The sequence below is a fragment of the Charadrius vociferus genome, unplaced genomic scaffold (assembly GCF_000708025.1).
Source record: "Charadrius vociferus isolate BGI_N301 unplaced genomic scaffold, ASM70802v2 scaffold326, whole genome shotgun sequence".
NCBI classification, from domain to species: domain Eukaryota; kingdom Metazoa; phylum Chordata; class Aves; order Charadriiformes; family Charadriidae; genus Charadrius; species Charadrius vociferus.
Window position 1 is genome coordinate 4498581 of NW_009649062.1, and position 23088 is coordinate 4521668.

A 23088-nucleotide genomic window follows, 5' to 3' on the forward strand; every position below is an offset into this window, starting at 1 on the left:
GTAGGGAACTTTGAGGGACAACTTAAAGAAATAGCACAAATAACGTGAAGTTGAACGTATTCGAAAAAAACAAAACCCCCACAAATCTAATCAAGTCATATTTCTTATTCTGATCAGAATCTACAAGGATGAGACTACACATCACTACATTTTATCCTCATTGCTTTATTCTGTCTGACTGAAGAGTACAAACTTCCTATTATAACTGAAGATTAAGCAGCAGTCTGTCAGCATCTTGGATTCATCTGAAATTTAGTATTATGACTGACTGACCGCCTCACATTCAGACATTCTTATCAATTGTATTATTTTCTGTTGTGCACATGTCAAAGGTTTAGATCATCAGATTCAGTGTGGATGTACTTTCAAAACAGTGAAACTACATTTCAGCCACACACTCTGTAACAGCAATTCTTTAAATCTTATAAATCTAGCATTTGAGTATTGAACATTGAATAAACTCCAAAATAAGTAAAGAAAGAAAAGAACAGAAACACTCCTGAAGGTACTACTTTTTAAACCCTGCATAAAAACTGAAACTTATTTCTTAAGTCTCTTTGAGACGGTTTATGAACTACACAAAAGCACAAGGAAAAGAAAAGTTTCTGTTAAAATGGCTGAAAAGGGAAAGAAGTTAAATCACGAGAAGAGAAAGACAGCTGCTGCTTTCAAGTATCATGGAAGGTTCAGGAAATCACACACACACTTTTAGTGAGTAGTTACAGATAAAAACATACCTGAAATAATCAAAGGCAGTTGAATAAATCTTTTCTCTCAAAACATTTCGAATAGTTGCATTTGGAACCACATCAGCATGCAGCAAAGACAACCCCAGAGTGAGTAACCTAATAAGCAAAATAGAGAATGAAAATTTTGGCATTCCCAAAATGGTGACCAATGCAACACCATAGACACCACAGCAACAGCTGTAACTCAGTTCAACTCATTGAAAAGTGTCTGTTTCAGAGCTCCTGGCAAACTGTTTTCATTACCATCAGTCTGTTCCTAAAGCTGTGACTACTGAACCATGGAAAGTTCAAGCCTCCAAGTCACAAAAAGTGAAAACAATTGATGAAGCAAAATTATCCCCAACTGATACACTGACCGGATCCATGATGTGGGCAATTCGCTATATGAAATTATCACATGAAGTTTTCTGAAGCACCAAAAACGACTTTCAAGCTAGAGTCACCTATTTCTACTTTGAAAACAGAGCTGAGCCTCTACATGATTCCTGGCTTTTAAAGGAATTTTCACCACGTGAAGCCAAGGACAAGTAATACATTTAGTTTTTTCCTCCCACCCCTCTATAATCTTATTTCTTCCACCAAGGAAAAAAACAACCCACTACTCACTTAAATCGGGGTCCAATTGCTGCCACATGCCGATTCAAACTGCCTTTTGCCCCTCCAATGTTCAACGAAAGAGACCGCTGGAGCAGGCTGGAGAAGATCTCTATTTGGTCAGAACTGCAGTATTTGGCTATTTCAAATCTCTGCACCAAAAACTGAGAGAGAAAGACATGCCGTGCTTCCTTTGACCTTTTTCCATGTCAAAAAAACCCCCAGTCTTTTCTGTTTCAAACACCTTTCTCCCCCTCGATTATTACGCTCATCTAAAAAGAGTGTGTCTCCTGGCTTTGTGGCAGAAGGACTACCATCATGACTCCACTCCCTTCCTGAATTGTAAGGACAAGTAGTACAGAGCAGCTTAATCACAGCGTCACTGCAACACTGCCATGTGAGGGGTGTTTAGAAGAAATACACACCTCTATCCAGATGTAATGTGGAGTCACCTCTGGTGGACAAGGCCTCGGCTGGCTCTCTTCTGAGGCTGCTAATGGATCTGCTTCTTTCTGCTCAGCAGAAAATAGGCCAACTTTCTGCTCCACTGTCATTTGCCAGGCTCCTGCCATTTCCCGCATGAACTGCAAGAAGAAAGATAACAGCGTTTCTTGTTTCAAGAGCATTTTCTTATATGGAAAGCACAATCTTTCTCAATAGCACACATGAGAATCTAATACATCAATTAAATTTCACTGCAATGTTAACAGAGAGGTTACACATCCAACCGAAATAAAATGTTTCTTTCATGTCCTAAATTACGAAGGGAAAAAAGACCTCCCCAGAAGTTCAGCTAGTAACAGAAGACTAAGGGCAACAGCAGACAAGAGCAGGATGCAGGTTGGCCCATTAGCACACGCAGCTGATGAAGTGAGCAACATAAAGCAGGCACATAATTCACTGTTGCTGAACCTGCTGTAGAGAGCAGCATCCTCTGGTAGAAAAGAGGCCCAGCAACCAAGGGTGCTTATCTGATCTCCTCAACAAGATACAAAAAAAGTTTCCCAGAAGCTTAAGAGAAAAAATGAAACTCATATTTAAGAAGGTAAACACTGAAATGTGCATGAAAAGTGACCTAAGTAAATTTAGATTGATGATTGCCTCCAGCAAGTGAAACACTTAGTGCTCACTAACTGGAGCGATTACCAGAGGCAGCTTTCTCAGCTGTGTGTAGGCAGTCACTACACCATACTGAGTTGTTTTATTTCTATTAGACTCATCCCCATCTCACAAAATACAGCTGGTCTAGCCTGTTACAGGATCAGGACACTTGCGAGCCTATTTTTTATGCAAGGGTGCAATGCCAGATACCAGAGGCTTCAACTGATAAGCAGTGACATTGACTTCTATTCGCTTTAAAACACCATTCTATACATTGCGGTAGTTTAGAACCTGATTCATGAGCAGCTCATGCATCTCAGCAGCAAAGTGAATTGCACAGCTGAGATCCTAACAGATTTCCTTCGGCTGCTGAGGAAGATCAGTTTCCCACAGTCCACTTCGTGAGAGTACTCAGACTTCCAACAAGACATGAACAGAGATTTCCTGGCAGGCTAAAGTGATTAACAATGCATTTAACATCCTTACTCGACATAGATTCACAATAGCTGTGAATCTCTCAAAATTTTCTCTCTGACCCCCTTGCAGGGGCAGAGACAGAGTTGTTAAATAGCTTCCTACCGGCACTTCTATTCCATTCTTGGCAGCAAGCAGCCACTCCCAGCAAGCAATTGCTGTTTCCATGCCATGTTCGTTGAACATTCGCAGGGGTCCCCAACACAAATGATGAAGGAGCTGGGGATCACAGTCTGAAAACAAACATTCACTCAGATTTCTCCCAACAGAATAAATAAATGCTTTTCACATCAGCGTGAAATTGGTGTGCACAGTATGTAATAATCAATTCCTAATAAATAGCTTCTAGTTTAAGGAGGCTTTTCCCCAATATAAACCTAATTGAAAACACTCAAAACACAGTTTTGCTTCAAGTTGATGTGTACTGGGTTTGCATACGGATAGTTTTTGTAGTTTATTACTCTTGGCATTCACAGCCAGGAAGCGGAACTCCATTTGTTTTTCATTACCTTTGCTGCTTATCAGCAGTGCAGTCAACTTAAACATGGCCTGGGTGTAGAATTCAGTATGGCCCAATTCAAGAGCATCATTCAGCTCTTTGACCATCAGTTTATTCAGGTCAGATGTTCGTCCTGTGGCATTTGAGAACTGAATCATTCCAGAAACCTGTAAAATATAATGGGTTTTTCAACAGAGAACACTATTTTAGGAATCTAGCTTGATATTGGTCATGTGCTTATAAGAGACCTCACAAACAGAGACATCTTTTGTTACTACTTTGCTAAATCTTTAGCTTTATCTGCAATCCAAGAACTTTCTGCAATGATCTGTTTAATAACCTAGGAAAATTATACCCTTTGTCTCGAAGGAATTTAACTTCAGAGCCTGTGCTTAAAATAACCCTTGTGTTGAAAGGGACATCATTCCCCAAAAAAGCTATGCCAGAGCTCATGGATACTCCACAATCACGAAAAATCCTGGACTTACCTCTCCTGCATAGCGGTTCCGCAAATTAAGAGAAGCCATGAAGTTGGAGTAGTCCTTTTTCACACAAGTTGGTCTTTCAGTCAGCTGAGTTGCCTATGACCAGACCACATAGACCTGTTTATACTGTTCATATCCAACCCCTCATCTTTTTTTTTCTATTTATACATTAACATGTGTTTTAAGTTTAGTTTTCCTCACGCTAATAAAGACACCAGTATCATAACTATTAGGTATAACAGTACTCGGACTGATAAAAATGAAATAAAACCTGTGTGCATTAATTCCATGTATACAGTGTAAAATATATACATATTTGTATATACTTTTTGAAAGACCAAAAAAAGCATAAAAAGGGTAGAATCCCTGGGACTGCGGCTCCCTTTTCACAAACAGGCAAGACAGAAGACAGAAGAGTAGACATGATCTTGGTTCTGCCCTCTCCATGCAACAGCTCGCTGAACTGAGAGTAATGCAGAGAGAGTATTTTGTTCCTGTCTTGAAAAAACACACTAGTAATCCACGTTTCCCTTTGCAGAAGCACTCAGGAAATTGTGACTCAGAGGTTTCTCCTCAAACACAAACAAAAAGAAAAGAATGATTCTTTATATTGTAAAATCAATTTTTTATATTGTGGATTTAATACTAAAATACAAGGCCAGCAAAACCATCAAAAATTCAATGCTCCTGTAATGCTTTGCTTCAGTACTGTTAATGGCTAGCTTGGCTCAGCAATGGATAAACTTTTGAGAACTATTCTTATTACATAATGTCTTGAATATAAAATTTGTGTACTATCATCTCTGCATTAGCAATGTCCAATCCTTGGGAATAAAGCAGGAGGAAAAAAAAACCTGCTAGCAATCTGAAAGCTTTCTGAAAGAGCTTTTGTCACTTGGCTGACGTGCAGGAGGGCCCTAATCAAAACAAATACTGTTAACGTAGTAAGAAAATGAGAAAGTTGTTTCTCTTAGTTCCTTTCCATTTAGTTCCAGTTTCTAGTTTCTTCCAGTACAGTCTTTATTCTATCAATTTTTTTTGCCTTGCCCCTTTAAGGAACTATGTGACTACACTCCTGAGTCCTGGGAATTCTTTATCCTATGTACATTTAGTGACTAGCGCTGTCTAGAAGGGCGACTGTAACAGAGGACCAAAAGGAAATCCGGCTAAAGCTGGGCGTGGAGGCAGTTTCAGAGCTGCTGCTAGAAAACAAGCTGGCTGATGACAGAAGAGATTCTACTGGCTGTTTCTCCAGGAGATGAGAAATTACAACCACAAATGAGAAAAAATGGACTGTGAAAAACTGCATATACGTTTTGAGTGAACTTATGTAAAACAAACAAGAATTGTGCCCAATACTCACGCCCAGAGTGGTGTTCTGCCTGTTGTAGCCTGCGAAGTGCAAAACGCTTTCCGTAGCCATAGCCAGTCCTGTGTGCTGGGACAAACCCGATACCCAGTTCTGATGTTTGTTTAGGTACTCCTGTCACAAAAATAACCAACAAACCCAATTAAAAGAAGTGTTTGTTGGGAAACTACAGTGTTTTTCAAAACAAGGCAGCTCATAAGCAAGTGTCGCATCATTGTGAAATACCAGAAAACTTAATTACACACACACCTGACAATAAATAGACTGTTTCTACTCCCTTTTAGGCATTGCTCCCCTGGCAATAAGAAACTCTGAATGTCCTCCTAAACATGTAGAGTGAGACTCATTCCATTTTGTAAAAGGATAAAGTGATCAAGATACAATACTTGAAGTCTGACATATTCTTTAAAAAGAATCACTTTTCACAAAAAGAACCTTACGAAAGGAAATGCTTTGGACTCCATGTAAGAAGCGAATATAATTAGTTATCCCTTTACATAAGGATAGAATCCCTTGACATTTTCTTAGGGATGGAAATATAAACTTCAGGTAGAGTTGCAGTGGCCAAGATCTTGAGCCTCCCCAGAAATGCTGTACCAGCATTAAGTTAGGCACCTCTAGACAGAATACTGGTCTAACCTGGACTACACGGTTTCTTCAGCTACTCACCAAGGACTAAGAGAGACCTGAATTTTACTATAGTGAGACTTTTTGTTTACATAAAAGGCGTTTTATTTATTTTATTAGTACATCATAAATAGTCTTTTTGTAGTCTCTGCTTGTGGTCTTGTGACAGTTTTCTACTGAACTCTGGCACATGTGAGAGTTTACTACCCCAATGTTCAAATTAAAGTCCATAGTTTACAGTGTTCTCATATATTAGCAGTGTTTCTCTGTATTTAAAAAAAAAAAAAGAAAAAAAAGAAAAAATATCCTCCTAAGAGGGAAACAAGAAAGAAATTCTACATCCTAATCATAGTTTTCAGTGCAGCTGATATTTTCAGCTAATGCCCCAGCATTAAACAAACTTTTCTAGGCAGAGCATTCTATTATAAGAAATTCTGACTTCTGAAGTAAATCCAGGGCGATCAACTGTTTACAAAACTTATTTTCAAGATACACCGATTTGGACTACATCAAAAGGCATATCAAATAAAAAATTCTAATTATTCTCTGCCAATGTTATAAAGGAAATCTTAGAGCAACAGAAAAATTTAAAAATGATGCATGGATAGCCTGAAAAATCAACAACATGACATAATTCAATTCCCATATTGAAGATCTGTGAAAACCAAACTCTTTGACAGAAGCAGACTCATTACCTGTAGATGAGATTTTGTAACTGAGGGAGCCCATTTCATTGCTTCTTGCAGAATCATCCCACAGCGTGCAGCAAAATCCTTGACTATACTCTAGAATTAGAAAGCATCAATATAATCAGTAAAGTACAGGATGTTTAATAAGAGTCACTGGTTTTAATGGTGTAATAAGTAACACAGAGAGTAAGAGAGGTTGCAGCAACTTGATACAGTTAAATTTTCTGTAACAATTAAATGTACTCTTAGTAAGCAAAGAACTGTCAGTTTCAAGTGAAGTAAAATAGTAAGATTCAGAAAAACATAAATATCAGGTGTCATATTGTATTAGAAAAACCTTACCTAGGGAAGTATTTTTAAAAAAACAGACCATTCACAGTAGCTCACTAATTTATCCCCTTGGCATAAAAAAATTTGGCATTATTTTGTTGTTTGGTAAATCAAGGAAGACAACTTACCTCTCTGGCTTCATGTGTGTCAGGGACAGTTATTCTATATGGAGCATCAGGAATGTCATAGTATGGTTGGTCCTTGTGAATGTCCTAAACAAAAACAATTATCAATTCTCAGTAAGATAAAAGTCACCATCACTTAACTTGAACACTACAGGTAGAACTATCCCCAAAAAGAAATTCTGATTTACCAAACGTTTTTGCTAATCTTTGCTCTCAAAGTCAATCTGAACAGCTGTAAGAAACATTTTTTGTGGTAGTTTGGTTTTTCAGTATAATTTTAAAAATCCAAAGCCTTCTCCTCAACATTTAGTAGAAAAATAAAACTCTATAAAGCAATTCCATCCTCAAAAATATGAATATGTAATAAATCCAAGGAATATGGACACACATACAGAGACAGGAAAAAATACAATGTGACAACCATAATTAATAAAAAGAACACAAACCCAGAAAAAAAACATCAATTTTTTCTTTCAAATGAGACAGTTCAACATTTTCAACCCATAATTGGCAATGCTATGTTTTACTCTTGATGCTAGATTTGACTTTCTGAACCATGTTTGACAACAACTTACTAGCACTAGTTTTACTACCTATGAAATAGGGGTACAAATGTACTCCTTATTTCACAGAAATGGAAATTAAGGCTTAGTGATGAAGGCAAAAACAAATTAAGAACTCAAATAAGTATAAAATAAATGCAAAGCAAGCTAAAAAAAAATCTGTTCTATGAAATAATAAGAAAAATGGAAACAAACCCTTTATTCCCCCAAAACCATTACTAAAAAAGGAACTTACTGCACTAAGAGACAGTGACAGCGTCTGCAGAATATCTAGCATAGTCTTCAGCACAGTTCCACTCCACAGCAAGTGAGGAAACCTAGAGCAAGACAGGATTCAGAAACACAATAACCATGGAGAGCTGAGGAAGGCAATTATTTTCTCAAGAACTGGAGCTGCTCAAAGAGCTAGCGACAGACATCACCAGGTAGCTCATACTCAACAGAAGCCACAAAGCTGGCCGTGGCTCACAACAGCCTAGCTCAATACAGTCAAAAGCTCTCTAAGAGCAAGTTGAGTAGAGCCAAGTTGAGACTGCATTTTTTTCACGGACACTTTGCTTTGCTCCATGCATGGGAATACTAAGTAGACATTTTAAGCAGGTGTTTCAGAGCTCAAGTTAAAAATGCTAGTGAATGTTATTTTTCCAATGAGATGTTTCAGCAGAAATTCACTTGACTGTTGTCATCAACTGTGTACGTAATCACTAAGCAGTCAATGTGAAAAGAAAACAAGAAAATTACATCTATACTCACTTGTCTACCAAGCCAGATAAGTATTTGTCTGCAACTCTCCTGATCCTCTTGTGAATGTGGTTAAAATTCACCAGTAAGAACTGAGCATGTCTCTCCAGCTCTTCTTCATTCTCCTTAGTTTTAGGCTAAAAAGCATGCCAAAGAGAAGTGTGAAGCTCGTAAGGAAAAAGACAAGCACACTTTCATAAACTGAAATGAGAACATTTATGCAAATTTAAAATTTTAGTTTCCGTGTAACCTACTTTATCAGCCATCATTGCCAGGAAAGCTTCGAACACCTTATCAGCAACAGCTATCACACACTGCATCATGCCTGAGGAATTGAGAGAAGTGTCAGATTTGATTATCACCATTGCATCTGCTTTACAAACCATGTATAACAGTTAAAAAGTGTTTATGTTTACTCAGCCAACACTGAACTAAACTGTTTCAAAACAAAACCATCGTTCTTGACAAGAATAAAGCAACAGAAATCTAGTGAACGTGATTTATTTTGTTATACAGTTGCTTCATTTGTTTTAGTTTTGCATGCCTGGAGATAACTTGGTAGTATCTCAAGTTGCAAGTTAACCTAGACAGGTAATCTTACCAGATTTGTCTTTTTGAATTGCTTTATCCTCAAAATAGCAAAACATGACTTGGAAGCGATCTTGGTCAGTTGAACGCAACACCCTAGGAAAAGAAGACTTTTGTGGGTTGGGCTGTTCTGGTTTTTTGTTTTATAGTTGTTTTTTTTTTCTTTTAAGCATCTTCAACACAAATCTGTGTACTTCAGCATCACAGTACACACCATGCAAATACAGTAATCATTCATTTCATGATAATTGTAAGTCTCTAGTAAGTGTGATATTGCTATTTGTTTCTACCTTCAACCAATAGAACTTGGATCTTAAAATGCTTGTTTGTCACTGAGAGAATAACTTCCACACAGCAGTGGGAAACCTGATAACGATGTGCTTATATAATCACCGCAAACATATAAACACGGTACAATCTTTGGCACCTCTATAGGCTTTGCATCTGTTGAATTTACCTATGACGAAAATATCACTTACTAAAAAATTGTTTCTAAAATACAGACAAGATGTTTCTGGAAATGGTTGTCCCTGTTGTGAGTTATTGTCTGTAAAAGTAAAAACGTGATGGAGAAGTTTCTTCCTATTTTCCTCACTGCCAGACCAACACCTCAGCTTTCAGGTACACACTTCTTTGAATAGCAATAATAAATACACTTTTAAAGGAAAAATATAGTCTGTGAATTCAGTATGTTTGATTAGTACAACCTAATACAAACTACTGAGGGGGAAAAAAAGTACACTACAAAAAAATTTTCTCAGCTCCTACATTACACTAATTTCACAGAATAGGCAAGTGTCTACACTGTCCTTCAGAGGCACAAGCACAGTATTGTGCAAAGGATACATTAAGCTTGCGAGACCTTCCTTTAAGGAACCCTTTGGTCCATCTACTATTAGTTCTTATACAGAGAAGATCCCATTTTTGGGGCCCTACTACATTATTCCATCCTTTTTATCTACCCTACAGGCATTTTTGCAGAGATTAACTCCCAGTATCTCAATCTTGAATAAAGCTAATGTGACTCAAAAACTGATTCTCATTTATCTTTGTGTCCGGCAATTCTGACTCGAACATACAGTTTTTAATTTTATTTGATTTTTTTTTCAAATTCATCAGTGAAAAAAGTACATATATATATACCTCATGTACTCTAGGCGGTAAACAGAAAGAAGATAGGTAGACATGGCAAAGTCCAACTTATTGATCAACGCTGACACTTCTGGAGGAGGATCCAAGAGATTTATTATGGTACTCCGCAATTCATTTAATTCAGCCTAGAGATGAATACATGAAATTATCTGAAGTGGGAGTACTGTATTAGTTTGAGTTCTGAAAACATCTGCTTTCAGCTATTACTCTTTTTACTTTTTAACCTTTGCAAAGAATATGCCAGGACGCCTCTGTCTGCAAGCTAAGACCAACCTTCTCTGACTCAGCAAGTTACAATTCTTCAAATAAGTAATTAAACAGAATTAAATACCTGAGTCAAGCTCCCTGCTGAAATAACTGCTAGTTTCCATGCAGTTATACCGATCTACACTAAATGCACGTAGTTTTGATCAACATCAATTGTGTCCAGCTTCTTAAACTTCAGGGGTCTGTTGTGCCACTCGTTAATGTCACAGAACTAAGTATCCAGGCACAGTGCAGATTTCTGTATTATTTGGGAGCCAGACAAAGACATTTCATAAACTGCAACTCTTCAATCCACTTTACACTGCTACCACAGACAGTTCTCAGGTAAAATCTATCCTGTAAACACTAGGGAGAGAGAAGTATACCGGTACCAAGCCAGAGGATAAAAAAGGAAAAAGTTCACTTAACATCTCTTTGAAAGACAGAATGTATTGATTCCTTCCAAAGTTTTTTGGTTTTGTTTTGTTTTTTTTTTAACAGTGCAGGTTTTGTCTACCTGATACAAAGTGGATGAAAAACTATTAAAAGGCTTCCATCTCCACAAAGACTTGGTTTCTACACCTAATCAAAATAGTGTAGCTACCACCCTAAACACTTGTATTAACACTCAGTAAAACTAAACTCAAATAATTTATGTACACTGTTGTCACAAAAGTAGTGTAAAAAAGCTGTTTTTCACTAAAAGGGGGCAGGATGAATGGGTATTGTGCTATTTCAATAAATCATGGTTACTATATCATTTTAACACTGACAGACATTATGGAAGGAGATAATAGAAGAAATTAATTCTTACAGAAGTCACAGTATCATTCTTCATTGCAGAATTGTACTGAAGAACAGATCGAAGTGGTTCTTTACTGGGAAATGTGAGTAACGGAGACTTGGTGGCAATTTCACATACACCTTCATACCATTCTTCTGGCCAGAGACCTGGAATACAAGTATAAAGAGGAAGGCGGGGTGAACAATATTAAGATTCAAAATGAACTAGCGTTATCAAGCTTTGTACTACTTCCGAGGGCCAATTTTTCATGCACTTAAACACAAACACTCAATAGAAGTGGTTCATGTTCCAAACATAACAAATATGTTTAGGTAATTCCAGGTGAAGTTTCTCAATGGGTAAGAAGTTTCTACCTGATCACCATTGTACCCCATGTGTCTCATCTTCCATTTCAGGAACTTAGCTATCAAAACTCATACTTAACAAAGGCTAACTGCTGTATTAAGTACAAGAACAAATTGCACTGTGCTGAATCTCATAGAACAGAGCAACGATGCAAAGAAATCCTACCAGAGAACTGTCATGTAAGCTGTTTGCTCTGTAGTGTCTTTATGGCTGTAATTTTTCTTTAGCCTACCGCGAGCAGTTCGCATACAGGTACATTTACATTCATGAAGAGTTTAAATGTGAGCAGCAATGTGGCTGTCTTAGAATTTACACTACCTGATCCTTCCACAGCAAATCCCATCAGCACTGAATACAACCAGAAGTCACGGAACAGCTTTTGCAACCTGGGCTTGGCCTCCTTGATGGGTGGCAAGCGCCTAGTGAGCTATCAAAGAAATAAAAACTAACATCAGAAAATGGTGGGAGTTACAGTAACTTAATTCCATGCTAAGCAATCAATTAATGTACCTTCTTTACTATGATTTATGAAGGTAATATTCTTTGTCACCTATGAAAACGAGGATTACATTGCTATTGTTGTATTGAAGAAAATTAGATGTTGTTAGAATATCTTAAATGCTAACATTTGAGATGCCTGAAGTAAGAATTTCCTTTGTTTTACACAGGAATAATACCATGCTGATACAGTAACCTCTGAAGGGAATACATAATATTAATGTACTATCAACTGCAAAGAGGAAGAGACCACATGGTCCTTTAAACTGTGTTGAAGACAATGCCATGCAGCTTTGCTTCAGTGCAAAGGAACTCAAAACCAAATAAATATTAGTCAAACACACTTCTGGTTGCTATTGTTTATTGGCTTTGTGGAAATACATTGAGGCACCAATTGGGGATCTTTCATTGCTTGCACCCACGCAGACAATGACATCAGTTCTGGAGAATTTACTATCTAAACAAGCAAGTAAAAGAGCATTATTTTTAAGACATTTATTAAAATTCTCTGATACTTTTTGCAAAAACAGCTGCTGCCACTGGAGGAGCACAGTTTATACTCCCAGCCAACATGATACGCAATTTTATATACATTTATATAACACAGCTCATAGTGTGTTATTCTAAATGGTGTTAGAAGCACGGGCAGTGTTTAAAAAGTGAAATAAATGGTCCATTAAACCACAGGCTTTATTCAGCATGACTGCATATTATTACTGTAAACTTTACTAAGTAAATGCTAGATTCTAATCTAACTTGAAGAGATTTTATGTAACTGTACAATAATTCCCTTGAGGTATGAAAGCCAACAGTATGCCAGCAAAATAAGATGAAAAAAAAATCCCTCAATTATGGTAAAATTACTCTGAGTTTAAGCTGGTGAATGGCACTATGGTAGAAAGTTGCTTGTGTAACGCAAACGTCTGCACCAGTGGAACACTGACGAAAGAAGCGTGACCATCCCAACCACTGCGGCCCCAACCACACTCGCAGTAAGATGTCCCCCACAAAACAGGAGTGACGTGGCTTTTACTTGTCATAAACAGTGAAGTTTATGTGCATGTTTGACTTTGAAACTTTACACACGGACCGATTTTTGCTCAAAGATCTTCCTCAAAAGTGAACAAGTACCTGCAAAGCCATAAAAGTAGTTCAACAAACAACATACAATTCAGCAGAGATCACTAGGCAAGGGAGGGATTTTGGCTGACGAAGTAAGTTTAGCAGTGTTTGGTTTAGAGAATGTTTACTTTGGGAGATACACAAAAAACTAGCGTCAAAGTTCAGATTTAAACCCTGCCATTCCCCTTACTGGAGCTATTCAACACATCCCTTCTGTAGAGTGGCTTAAAGGTAAGCTTCACTTACATCTTCTCTTATTTTAGGTCGATCTGACATATATTGCAGAGCAGGGGAACGTTTTGCCTGTGTAAGTGCATCTAAATGATAATTAAACTTTCTGGAGACAAGATCGTAAAATTGGGAACTACAGACAGCAAATTCTTCTATGCCAAAAGCAGAAAACATTTATCAATGGTTACTGGACGGAGTATCTCAGCCCTAAGGGCCCGACTTCTGGGGGCGGGGGAAAAAAGCAATGCATTTATGAAGAAACAATAAAAAAAGACTGACTCAAGTCCTTCAGTCACAGTGTGAAAAACACTTTAAAAGTACCTTCTGTGGATCCTTCATTGTTGCAAAAGTAGTAGTTTTTTTGTGGGATAATCACCTTAAAATGCTTTTAGGATTTCAGGCTAATTAGTTCAGGGGGAGAGTTTAAAAAATGTTAACTCAGTTACTTCAATCCTGCTACAACATGTTTGAAAATATTTTCCTTCAAGCACTGGTTTTATTCACAGATGTACAGGTATGTATATCTACATATTTTATTTCTGCAGAACAGCTCTTTGGACTATTTGCTAATTTAAAAAACATTTTAATCAACATTGTAATAAGACTGTTGTTTTAACAGTGCAGTCCCACTAATGGTACTCAGTGCAAATGTGTATCTTTCTCCAGGTTTATTGCTAAATCCCTAGATCTCCTTTATTCCAACAAATTTCAGCTTTGCTCATCCATAAATACTCCCATTAAACTCCCATTTTTTGTTGTACCTACAGAATGTCTGTGTTTCAAATTCTTCAGTACATCTCGGCCTTCTGGTATGGACCTTTAGCGGATGCCTCGTCCCTCCTCCTACCACACTTGAATCTTCAAACTTATCTTTACGTCCTATTTTTAGCATACGCTAGTAACACAGCACACATTTGAAGAGTTACAGGTTCATAAATAAAGATTCCCATGTATTTTAGGTAATGAGTTTGTTACTGCTACAATATGCCAATAATGACGACTTCCATGGGAGGAGGTCAACCAATTCTTTGGCAGGCTGGAGGCATTACGTAAGCAAAACCCAATACCAGTAAAACAGATTTATCCAGTTAATTAAGCTCTGTTCCACTAAAAAAAACGCTGTCAAAAAAGGTAATTATAAGACCTTCTGCTGTGACAGAATTCAGCATGGACCTAAAATGGTGGAATAGGTAACTAAAATTCAATTACCCTATGTTTTCTTAACTGCGTTATGTTGTCTTTCAGGTTTTGACCTGTCAGAATGAAGTTGCTATTTCATTTGCTTACTCTTGCTCTCATCATAACCTCCACATTTTGTGGAGTCAAGGACTTCACTGAGCATTTTGAAAGCCTTAAAGATACACAGCCACATGAAAACGGGACTTACGATATGCCAAATTTACCACCTGAGTTCCACAGAGAAAACACTATCACTAATGACTTGATTCCTGAAGAAGAGGAAGAGGAGGACTACCTAGATCTCGACAAGATATTGGGTGAAGATGACTACGGTGACATTATTGATGCTGGCCCATACATCGTTTCTGAAATTCAGCAAGGAAATATTCTTGAACTATTCCAAGGCAAAACCAGAATCCAGCGCCTCAACATCCTCAACGCAAACTTTGGCTTCAACCTTTACCGCAGCGTGGCAGACAAAGCCAACTCTTCAGATAACATTCTCATGGCTCCTGTTGGCATTTCCACCGCAATGGCTATGATTTCTCTGGGGCTGAAGGGTCAGACTCACCAGGAAGTGTTATCTGTCCTTGGCTTTCAAGACTTCATTAACGCCAGCACCAAGTATGAGCTCATGACTGTTCATAACCTCTTCCGCAAGCTCACTCATCGGCTATTCAGGCGCAATTTTGGTTATACGCTGAGGTCTGTCAATGACCTTTATATTCAGAAGGACTTTTCTATTCTGAATGATTTCAGAAACAATATGAAAACATACTACTTTGCTGATGCTCAACCAGCTGATTTTTCTGATCCTAACTTCATAACTAAAACAAATGAACGCATCTTGAAGCTGACCAAAGGATTAATAAAGGAAGCTCTTGTGAATGTAAACCCTACAACGCTGATGATGATCCTTAACTGTCTTTACTTTAAAGGTAAGAATCTGTTATTTCAATCTTAGCTAAGTGTCTTCTCAGTTTGCAATTCACTGCGTACTTCATTAGAAACCCTAGACTGAACTTAAATCCAGACTACAGTTCCAAAAAGCCTATCAGCTCCCTCATTGAGAAGAATCTCTATTATTAGCCCATTTTTTGCATGTTTCTGTAGCACACTGATGTTCCAGTCATGCCCTGAAGTCAGTGGGTATTGTACAAATACAGCAAATGCTTATTACATCCAAAACCTTATAGTCTTAAACTGAGACTAAAAAAACAATGTATGAATGCACAAAAGCCTCAGAAAGCATAAGCTTTGTAGGAGTCTTAGATGGTGAGGTATTACTTCACGTGCAAGTTATTAGTCACATTCAGTCCTGGTTCAAGTTACTGGCTTCACTGAAATCGTACAGGTTGATTTCAGTTAAAACACTTCACATTTCTGAAATATTCAGGATTCATAGGAATGACTATAAAGAATTTCAGCTTAAAGTATGTATTTTTCATATGATCAGAGCATGATCCTTGTTAACAAGCCTATGCAGGGGACTGAAGAGAAGAACCAAAACAGTATTCTTCTAAAACTAAAAACAAACACATTCACTATTTGGAGTATTTCAGTTAATTCAGCATGAACTGTCTGTTGATATGGGCTCCTACTGTATCACTATCACAGGCTGAACCTGTGAAGTAAAGACTGTACAATATATTATTGTTATAAATCCTTATTTTCAATTTCTTTAATTCCAACTAAGAGTCTGTGGTGAGGTTTTCAACACTGCTTATCTGCCTCAGGTTGAAAGCTTGGTAATCTTTCAACAAACTTTTAAAATGGTATTAAATGAGCAAAAGGCAGGAAGTGCCAATAAAAGAGAGACTAAGGAAAAAAGAAAATCTGTTACTGACTAAGATGAAAATCAGATGAAGGTGACTTAAAACACTGGCAAGGAAAGGCAGATTAGCACAAAAGGGTAACAGCATTTGGAAGTACAACATACTCCTTTCCATAACTTACAAAGGAGTTTCTTTTTTCCAGTTATGTCCCTGCTTCCAGGAAACAAATGCTCAAGAGCTGTCTTACTCCTGCCTTTGCAGCATTTGATTATAGGAACACCACTCCTGTAAGTTTATGAAACGTACCTTTTCCCACTCACTTGCAAGGCATTACTTCCTCGAATAATGCCACTTGTCTCTTAAAAAGACCTAAAGCAGTCATAAGCATAAATTGCAAATCATCCTCTATTCTGAAGTACCATCCAAAAGGGACTTATTTGTATCTTTAAGTACATCTATGGTGATCATATTATATTAAATACATGGCTTTACTGACCTTCAGACATTCCTAAGAAAAGGATTATGCAAAGTGAAACAGGTAATTTTTTCACAATTTGGTCAAATTTAAAATACCTTTTTGTTTTACTCTGAAGCTACTAAATACTTGTGCTACCTCAAAATAATAAAACCAAAAATTAAATAGCTTTAGTACTGGCGTGCTACCTCAAAATAATAAATCCACCACCAAAAATTAAATAGCTTTAGTACTGGATATCTTGAGTCATCAAGACCAAAAAGACTTTTGGATTTTTCTTCTCCCTATGCAGGCCTGTTAGTCCAAATTGCCTTGGTGCTGTCTGCTGAAGACTGTAATTTCTAACCCTCAAAACCAAAAAGACCAATTCCATGTTGCTGTCTCCCATTCTTTTGTCTTATAGTGACCATCTCCTGGTAATTCTATTTTGAGCGGAACTGAACTTTTTAAAAAGCAAGTTCTCCTCTTGGGTTTCCTTGTTTCCCCACCAGTTCTTCTAGACATGCTAATTTTTGTACACATCTTTCCATTTACAATATTTACACTGTCTGTACTGTATCATTGCAGACAAGCTCTGTTAAGCCCTCAGAGCTAAGAAACCTACGAGTGTACCTGAGAAGGTACAGAGATGCTCAGTACAAGTGACTGAGTAATAGGATACTTGCCAAACACCATGAAGTCTCAAGCTCATTTTATATTAAATACCACCAAGAAACTATTGGAAACTATTCATACTGGTAAGAAGCAAGATCTACCTTGTGTAGGCGTCCAGTCTACCTCCAGCTGAGATTTACCCTCCATTCTGCTGAGGTCTTAACAATCATTTTTGAGCGTCCTATCAAGTATGAGCTGGCTATTTTAGCCATGGTAGATCACAGCAGCTTTTGGTAAGTGAAATATTTGGACAGATCCAAAATTGCTTCTTTGAGATTCTAGTCACAAATTCAAGAGAAGTCAATCATTGCAGACAACATCATCTGCCACCACAGATGGATCCAAAAGGCATCTTGGTGGGAAGATTCAAAACAGGAAGTCACAAAAGTCAAAGTGCCAACTGGTTTCAGCTGATCCCAGACCACACGCCTCCTGCTGGAGAACAGTATTTTACTCCAAGACAAACATCTGCAAAAATGAATTTAGGGAATAAAGTTCCCCAGCTCCTCTCTTTTACTAGGAAGAACTGATAAATGCCTCCCATTCCTCAGGTGACAACCGTCCCCTGACCCACAGCAGCTTCATGTCTTTAGCTAGCTTGAGTCCTACACCTGTGAATTCTGATCCCTGAAGAACAGACAGATGTTGTTTTTTCCTGAGAAGTCAATTTGTTTGGGAATAGCATAATCCATTTTATATTCCATTCCCTTCAGAATCTGAACCACAGTCTGGTCACTTCTCAAACTGCTCCCTATCAGCCTGACGTATGAAGAAATCATAAGAATGAAAGTTGGACTTAAGGCTTTTTTTGTTACTTCGCAGTCAATTTGGCAAAGTCAGATTAGGGATCTCAGAATCACTTGCAACCTTCTAAAACAAGGCTACTGATGAAGGTTAAATTTGTAGTCTCTCCACACAGTTAGAGCCACACTCCCCAGGTACTCGCTTGCCAACGGTGACCTAAAATCCAGAGTTTTAACAGGAAATACCAATAACCCTATCTCCACTATAAAATTCTAGCTTTGTCTGCCCATTAAGAAAGAAATAATGTTTCTTCCAGAGCCTTGGTTCTGAAAACAGATCAATGGGAAGGCTGATTTAAAAAAGGCATCTTCTTTTACACAGTTGATAAATATTTGGGGTACCCAAAGAATCTTCATGTAGAAAGAACCAAACCCCGATGGCAAAGTTTCCTGGGCTGCAAAACACATTGAATTGTATTCTTTGGGCATAAAGCTGACAGATGACAGGCTCGCGTAGGTGTGCTGAAATCACATTCAACTGGGTCATAAAATTAAGCAGTCAACACCCAAACTCTTCAGGATGTCATAACATAGAAAGTTAATTGGCTTGAATGGACTAAGCCACGGTAATGCTTTCAACATAATATCTTGTATGCAAAATGAAAACAGCCATTACTTAGCTTGACGTTTCTGATGCTTGAAACACGTCTGGTTTCAAGTATCACATCTCTCAGAAAATATAGCTGTCTCACAGAAAATATAGCTGTGTCAGTTGTTTTGCTATATGCAAACCCTGTCAAATATTTTGCATCTGTTTGAACTTTGCAATTTCTAGGTTCCTTGTAGAAAAAAATAATACATGCCAAGCCCTTCCAGATCTCCAGTTTGTGTTTACCTGCTTCTGTAATTCAGAACATTCAAATGAGACAAATGTTAAGTTAGAAAGCAAGCCAGGAATTTGAAAGTCACTTTAAAACTTGTATTCCAACCTAAACCATTCTATGATTCGTACTCAGGCTTAATTGAAATCAACAACCTCCTACAGTAATTCCCAATTCACATGAATTAAAACTTAATGTAAACTGTTATTCTGGGAATATTTTATTAAACAAGGATCTTGGGGTTTTTTTGTTTATCTGTCTTCCGCATTGTATTAACAGGAACTTGGGAGAATAAATTTCCAGTGGAAATGACAACGAAGAGAAGTTTCCGACTGAACGAGAAGCAAACAATAAAGGTTCCTATGATGCAGACCAAAGGGAACTTCCTAGCTGCTGCAGACCCCGAGCTGGACTGTGGTGTGATCCAGCTCCCATTTGTGGGGAACATCAGTATGCTGATTGTACTTCCACACAAACTCTCCGGCATGAAAGCCCTAGAAAAGCAGATAACACCTCAAGTGGTGGAAAAATGGCAGAAGAGCATGACAAACAGGTACCCTGCTGCAAAGTACATCTTCTTAAAAGTCTTAATGTATTTTCTTGATGAGTCTTGCAAGGGTAAGTAAAGAGCACAGAAGATAACGTATGACATTTTCATAGAATCATAGAATGCTTCGGGTTGGAAAGGACCTTAAAGATCATCCAGTTCCAATACCCCCGCCGTGGGCAGGGACACCTTCCACTAGAACGGGTTATTTTGATCAAAAACATTAAACCTAAACAACCTGCCCCAAAAGATGGATCTATTGCATCAAAAGTAAGGACCAGTGATGTCTCAAAATGTAAATAGCACCAAGAAACCAAGGATGATTGAGGTGGAAAATTCTAATGGAGTTTCAAAATTCTTTCTATTAAGTATTTAATGCTGTAGATTTAAAGAAAAAGCTCTCACGGATAAAGTTTCCAGTGAGGAGGAAAACCTGCAGTATGATAATAACCAGTTATTTATGCAGAATAATCTCGATCATATGGAAAAGAGCCTATGTTCATTTCAGCATTATACATTTCAACATACCTGTTGTGTAAAGCACGCATTCGGTAATCAACAATGGACATCACAATTATGGGACAGAAAAAATTACACAGCCTGTCTTCTGCAAGATGACAGACTAGGTGGTATCTGTCTTCAGACTTGATAAAAAGATAGAAAGAGTTGATCTGATGTGCTATTCGGAAAGCTAACCTATTTCTATAGTATACAATAAGTGACAAATCTCCAATTTAGTACTCCAGAAAATCTGACAGTTCAACATTTATTACAAGCATAACCAATCATGTACTGAGCTGCTCAAAGCTATGTATCTTATACACATAAACAACGTAAATCATCATAAGTGAAATATTAAATTGACAAACTAAAAGCTTTGGCAGGGGAATTAATTTCTTAAAACAGCTTAAAAGTAATGATGTCCAACTTCTGAAAGTAAAAGTACAGTAAACAGCCCTGTGTATTTCTGTGTCCTGCTTGCTGAAGACAGCAAAAAACCCAAGCCACAACAGATATGTAAAGCAAAGCAGTCATGCAAGTATGTATCTCCTCGATGACTTTTCATTTTTGTCTTTATTTTTACTAGAACAAGAGAAGTGGTTCTGCCTAAATTTAAGCTGGAGAAGAGTTATAACTTGATTGGTTATCTGACATCCATGGGAATAGAAGAACTGTTCAATGAAAAAGGCGACTACTCCGGTGTATCGGATGAGAAAATCACCATTGACAGGGTATTTACTCCCCTTTTCATTTCCTTTCTGATTAAACTATATCATCCGAAAACATGAAAACACAGTTAAAATAATTCACAGTAAGCTAAAATAGTATTTTTTACTCATCTTTTCTTGAGGACATAGGAGGGATGTAACTTTCTCTGCATGTCCTTGTCTATTCATGTAATGAGGAACACGATTGATCAGATGTCAAAGGCACTAGAGGTGTTGTGGTCAGTCAGGAACATGCTTATTCACAAACCAAAACCAAAGGATTGTGGCCACAAAGGAGTTACCAGCAACTGCGTCACAAGGGAGCCACGTGTGGGACATGGAGGGGGGGAATGGCTGTGAGTACATCACTTTAGTATATTGACGAGATCCTCAATTTCTTTTTTTGTTTGTTTTCCTTTTTTGTTTGTTTGTTTAAACAGTTCAATCATCAAGGCACAATAACTGTGAATGAGGAAGGCACAGAGGCTGGAGCAATAACCAATGTCGGGTTCATGCCTCTTTCTACTCAGATTCGCTTTATTGTGGACCGCCCCTTTTTGTTTCTGATCTACGAACATCGTACCAGTTGCCTCCTGTTCATGGGTAGAGTTGTCAACCCAGCCAAATCTTAAAAGCAGAGACCCCCTCCAACATGCTGTTACACATGGGATGCGTACACATTAATATACCAGTATCATAAAGGAAATTTTATTGTCGTATTAGCTAATGTAAAAGCCACTGGTATCAAAAGAAAATATATTACCTACAGGTAGTTTCACATGAATGGACTCATAGCAGTAGATAATTTGACTGCAATTTAAAATGGATAGTGCCATGTATTGATACAAGTGTATTAAAAAGATAAATAACAAAGTAACTTACACTTTGTGTTCTGCTTCAGTGTATAAAACGTAATCAATAAAATATTCAGACTATCTAGATTCTTGAAGTTTAGCTCTAAATTTCTGCTAGGATGCCTATTTATAATAAACAGGAATAAGGAAATCCTGAATACGTGAGCTGTCTCAGCAGCTTAAGTCTCTCCTGGGTATTTTAGATAATCTAACTTGAAAAAGAGTAGGTGTCTACATGCTTTCTCTCCCTTGCATCATTTAGCGTTCAGCAGACTTACACACCACAAACCTTAGGGACCAGCGTACCAAATAAGAGGAGATAAAAATGTCTTGGAGGAATGCAATGCTAATGGATCCACTACTTTTCCCCAACCTAACTTGTATGGTTTCAATACAGTTCTCTCATCTTCATCAGTACAAGTGGTACCAGAATTAGGCCAACCAGGTAAATTACATAAAGACCCTTGGAATACCTGTTAGAGTGAAAGCAGCTAGCAAAATGCTCTTTTCACGGACTCAATATCACCTAATCCTCTACAAAATAGCGTGATTCATAGCAATCGCAGTATTTGTTAGTTATTTAAATACACTCTCCATACTTGATTCAACGGACAACAAATTTCAAGTCAAACTTAAGACTATAAACTTTCTGAATCCTTCTGGTAACAACATGAATGCTGTACAAAAGCCTGTTCCACATTTGAAAAAGTGAAAATTTACCTGCGCTCTGTAGTATACTACTACCTACCCCATAGAAGGAACAGAGTTGGATCTTAGTTCAAGTTGTTAAAGTCAATGAACACACTCACCTTTGCATACCTTCCTTTGCCTCATACCTTTTAAATGAAAATGTGCCTCACAATCTAGTGAGGGTAGTTTTATTATTATTTGCTGTATCAAATATTGCATCTATTTAAATATATTCATATTATAAATTTGCCTTATGTTAGCAAAAATATGCAAATTAAGCTACAAACCAACAGTTATTTTCAGGATTCCGAATTCTCTTAAAAAAGTGTTTTCTAATATTAACTTCTTGATTTCATTTCACTTTAATATACTGCCATTTCTAATTTTGCATCTACTACAATTATTTGCCCCATACACAAAACTTTAACATGACAGCCAGTGAAGTATCAGTATTAGATGGCGAAGAGTGATGAAGAGTGATGAAGAGCTAATATCAAATAAGAAGCTGAGGTGTTTCTCTATTCCTGTCTCACATTGTGCTTACTTATAAGCCCACCGTGTGGCTGACAATTTTCAGCACTGAAGGTTCACAACAAATCATTAACATTCATAGACACATTCTTTGATCTGTATTCAAAAAGACAGGCATATTCAAAAGGTTAAATATTCATGTCCCAGACTTAATTAGTTTATCAATGATTAAATGAGCTGGAGCATCTGAAATATGGGGGTTTTGAGACCTAAGTAAC

General features: G+C 37.5%; 2 protein-coding genes across 2 annotated transcripts in view; one reads left to right on the top strand and one right to left on the bottom strand.

Moving 5' to 3' along the window:
- The window catches only part of PI4KA (phosphatidylinositol 4-kinase, catalytic, alpha), a 60580-nt gene that overhangs the window by 15499 nt on the left and 21993 nt on the right, over positions 1-23088 (bottom strand). The window contains exons 19-35 of the mRNA XM_009888153.1: positions 11801-11909; positions 11147-11283; positions 10078-10211; positions 8948-9030; positions 8601-8671; positions 8359-8483; positions 7841-7922; positions 7046-7129; positions 6594-6683; positions 5266-5385; positions 3906-3998; positions 3428-3584; positions 3024-3151; positions 1769-1927; positions 1356-1507; positions 738-845; positions 12-21 (exon numbers count right to left, since the gene is read on the bottom strand). Of these exons, the coding sequence (XP_009886455.1) occupies positions 12-21; positions 738-845; positions 1356-1507; positions 1769-1927; positions 3024-3151; positions 3428-3584; positions 3906-3998; positions 5266-5385; positions 6594-6683; positions 7046-7129; positions 7841-7922; positions 8359-8483; positions 8601-8671; positions 8948-9030; positions 10078-10211; positions 11147-11283; positions 11801-11909 (1842 nt within the window). The remainder of the gene's footprint in view (positions 1-11; positions 22-737; positions 846-1355; positions 1508-1768; positions 1928-3023; positions 3152-3427; positions 3585-3905; positions 3999-5265; positions 5386-6593; positions 6684-7045; positions 7130-7840; positions 7923-8358; positions 8484-8600; positions 8672-8947; positions 9031-10077; positions 10212-11146; positions 11284-11800; positions 11910-23088) is intronic.
- SERPIND1 (serpin peptidase inhibitor, clade D (heparin cofactor), member 1) lies at positions 13287-21733 on the top strand. The gene is made up of 5 exons (XM_009888133.1): positions 13287-13333; positions 14579-15450; positions 19320-19593; positions 20675-20819; positions 21236-21733. The coding sequence occupies exons 2-5, from the start codon at positions 14595-14597 to the stop codon at positions 21425-21427; spliced, it is 1467 nt and encodes a 488-aa protein (XP_009886435.1). The 5' UTR covers positions 13287-13333; positions 14579-14594; the 3' UTR covers positions 21428-21733.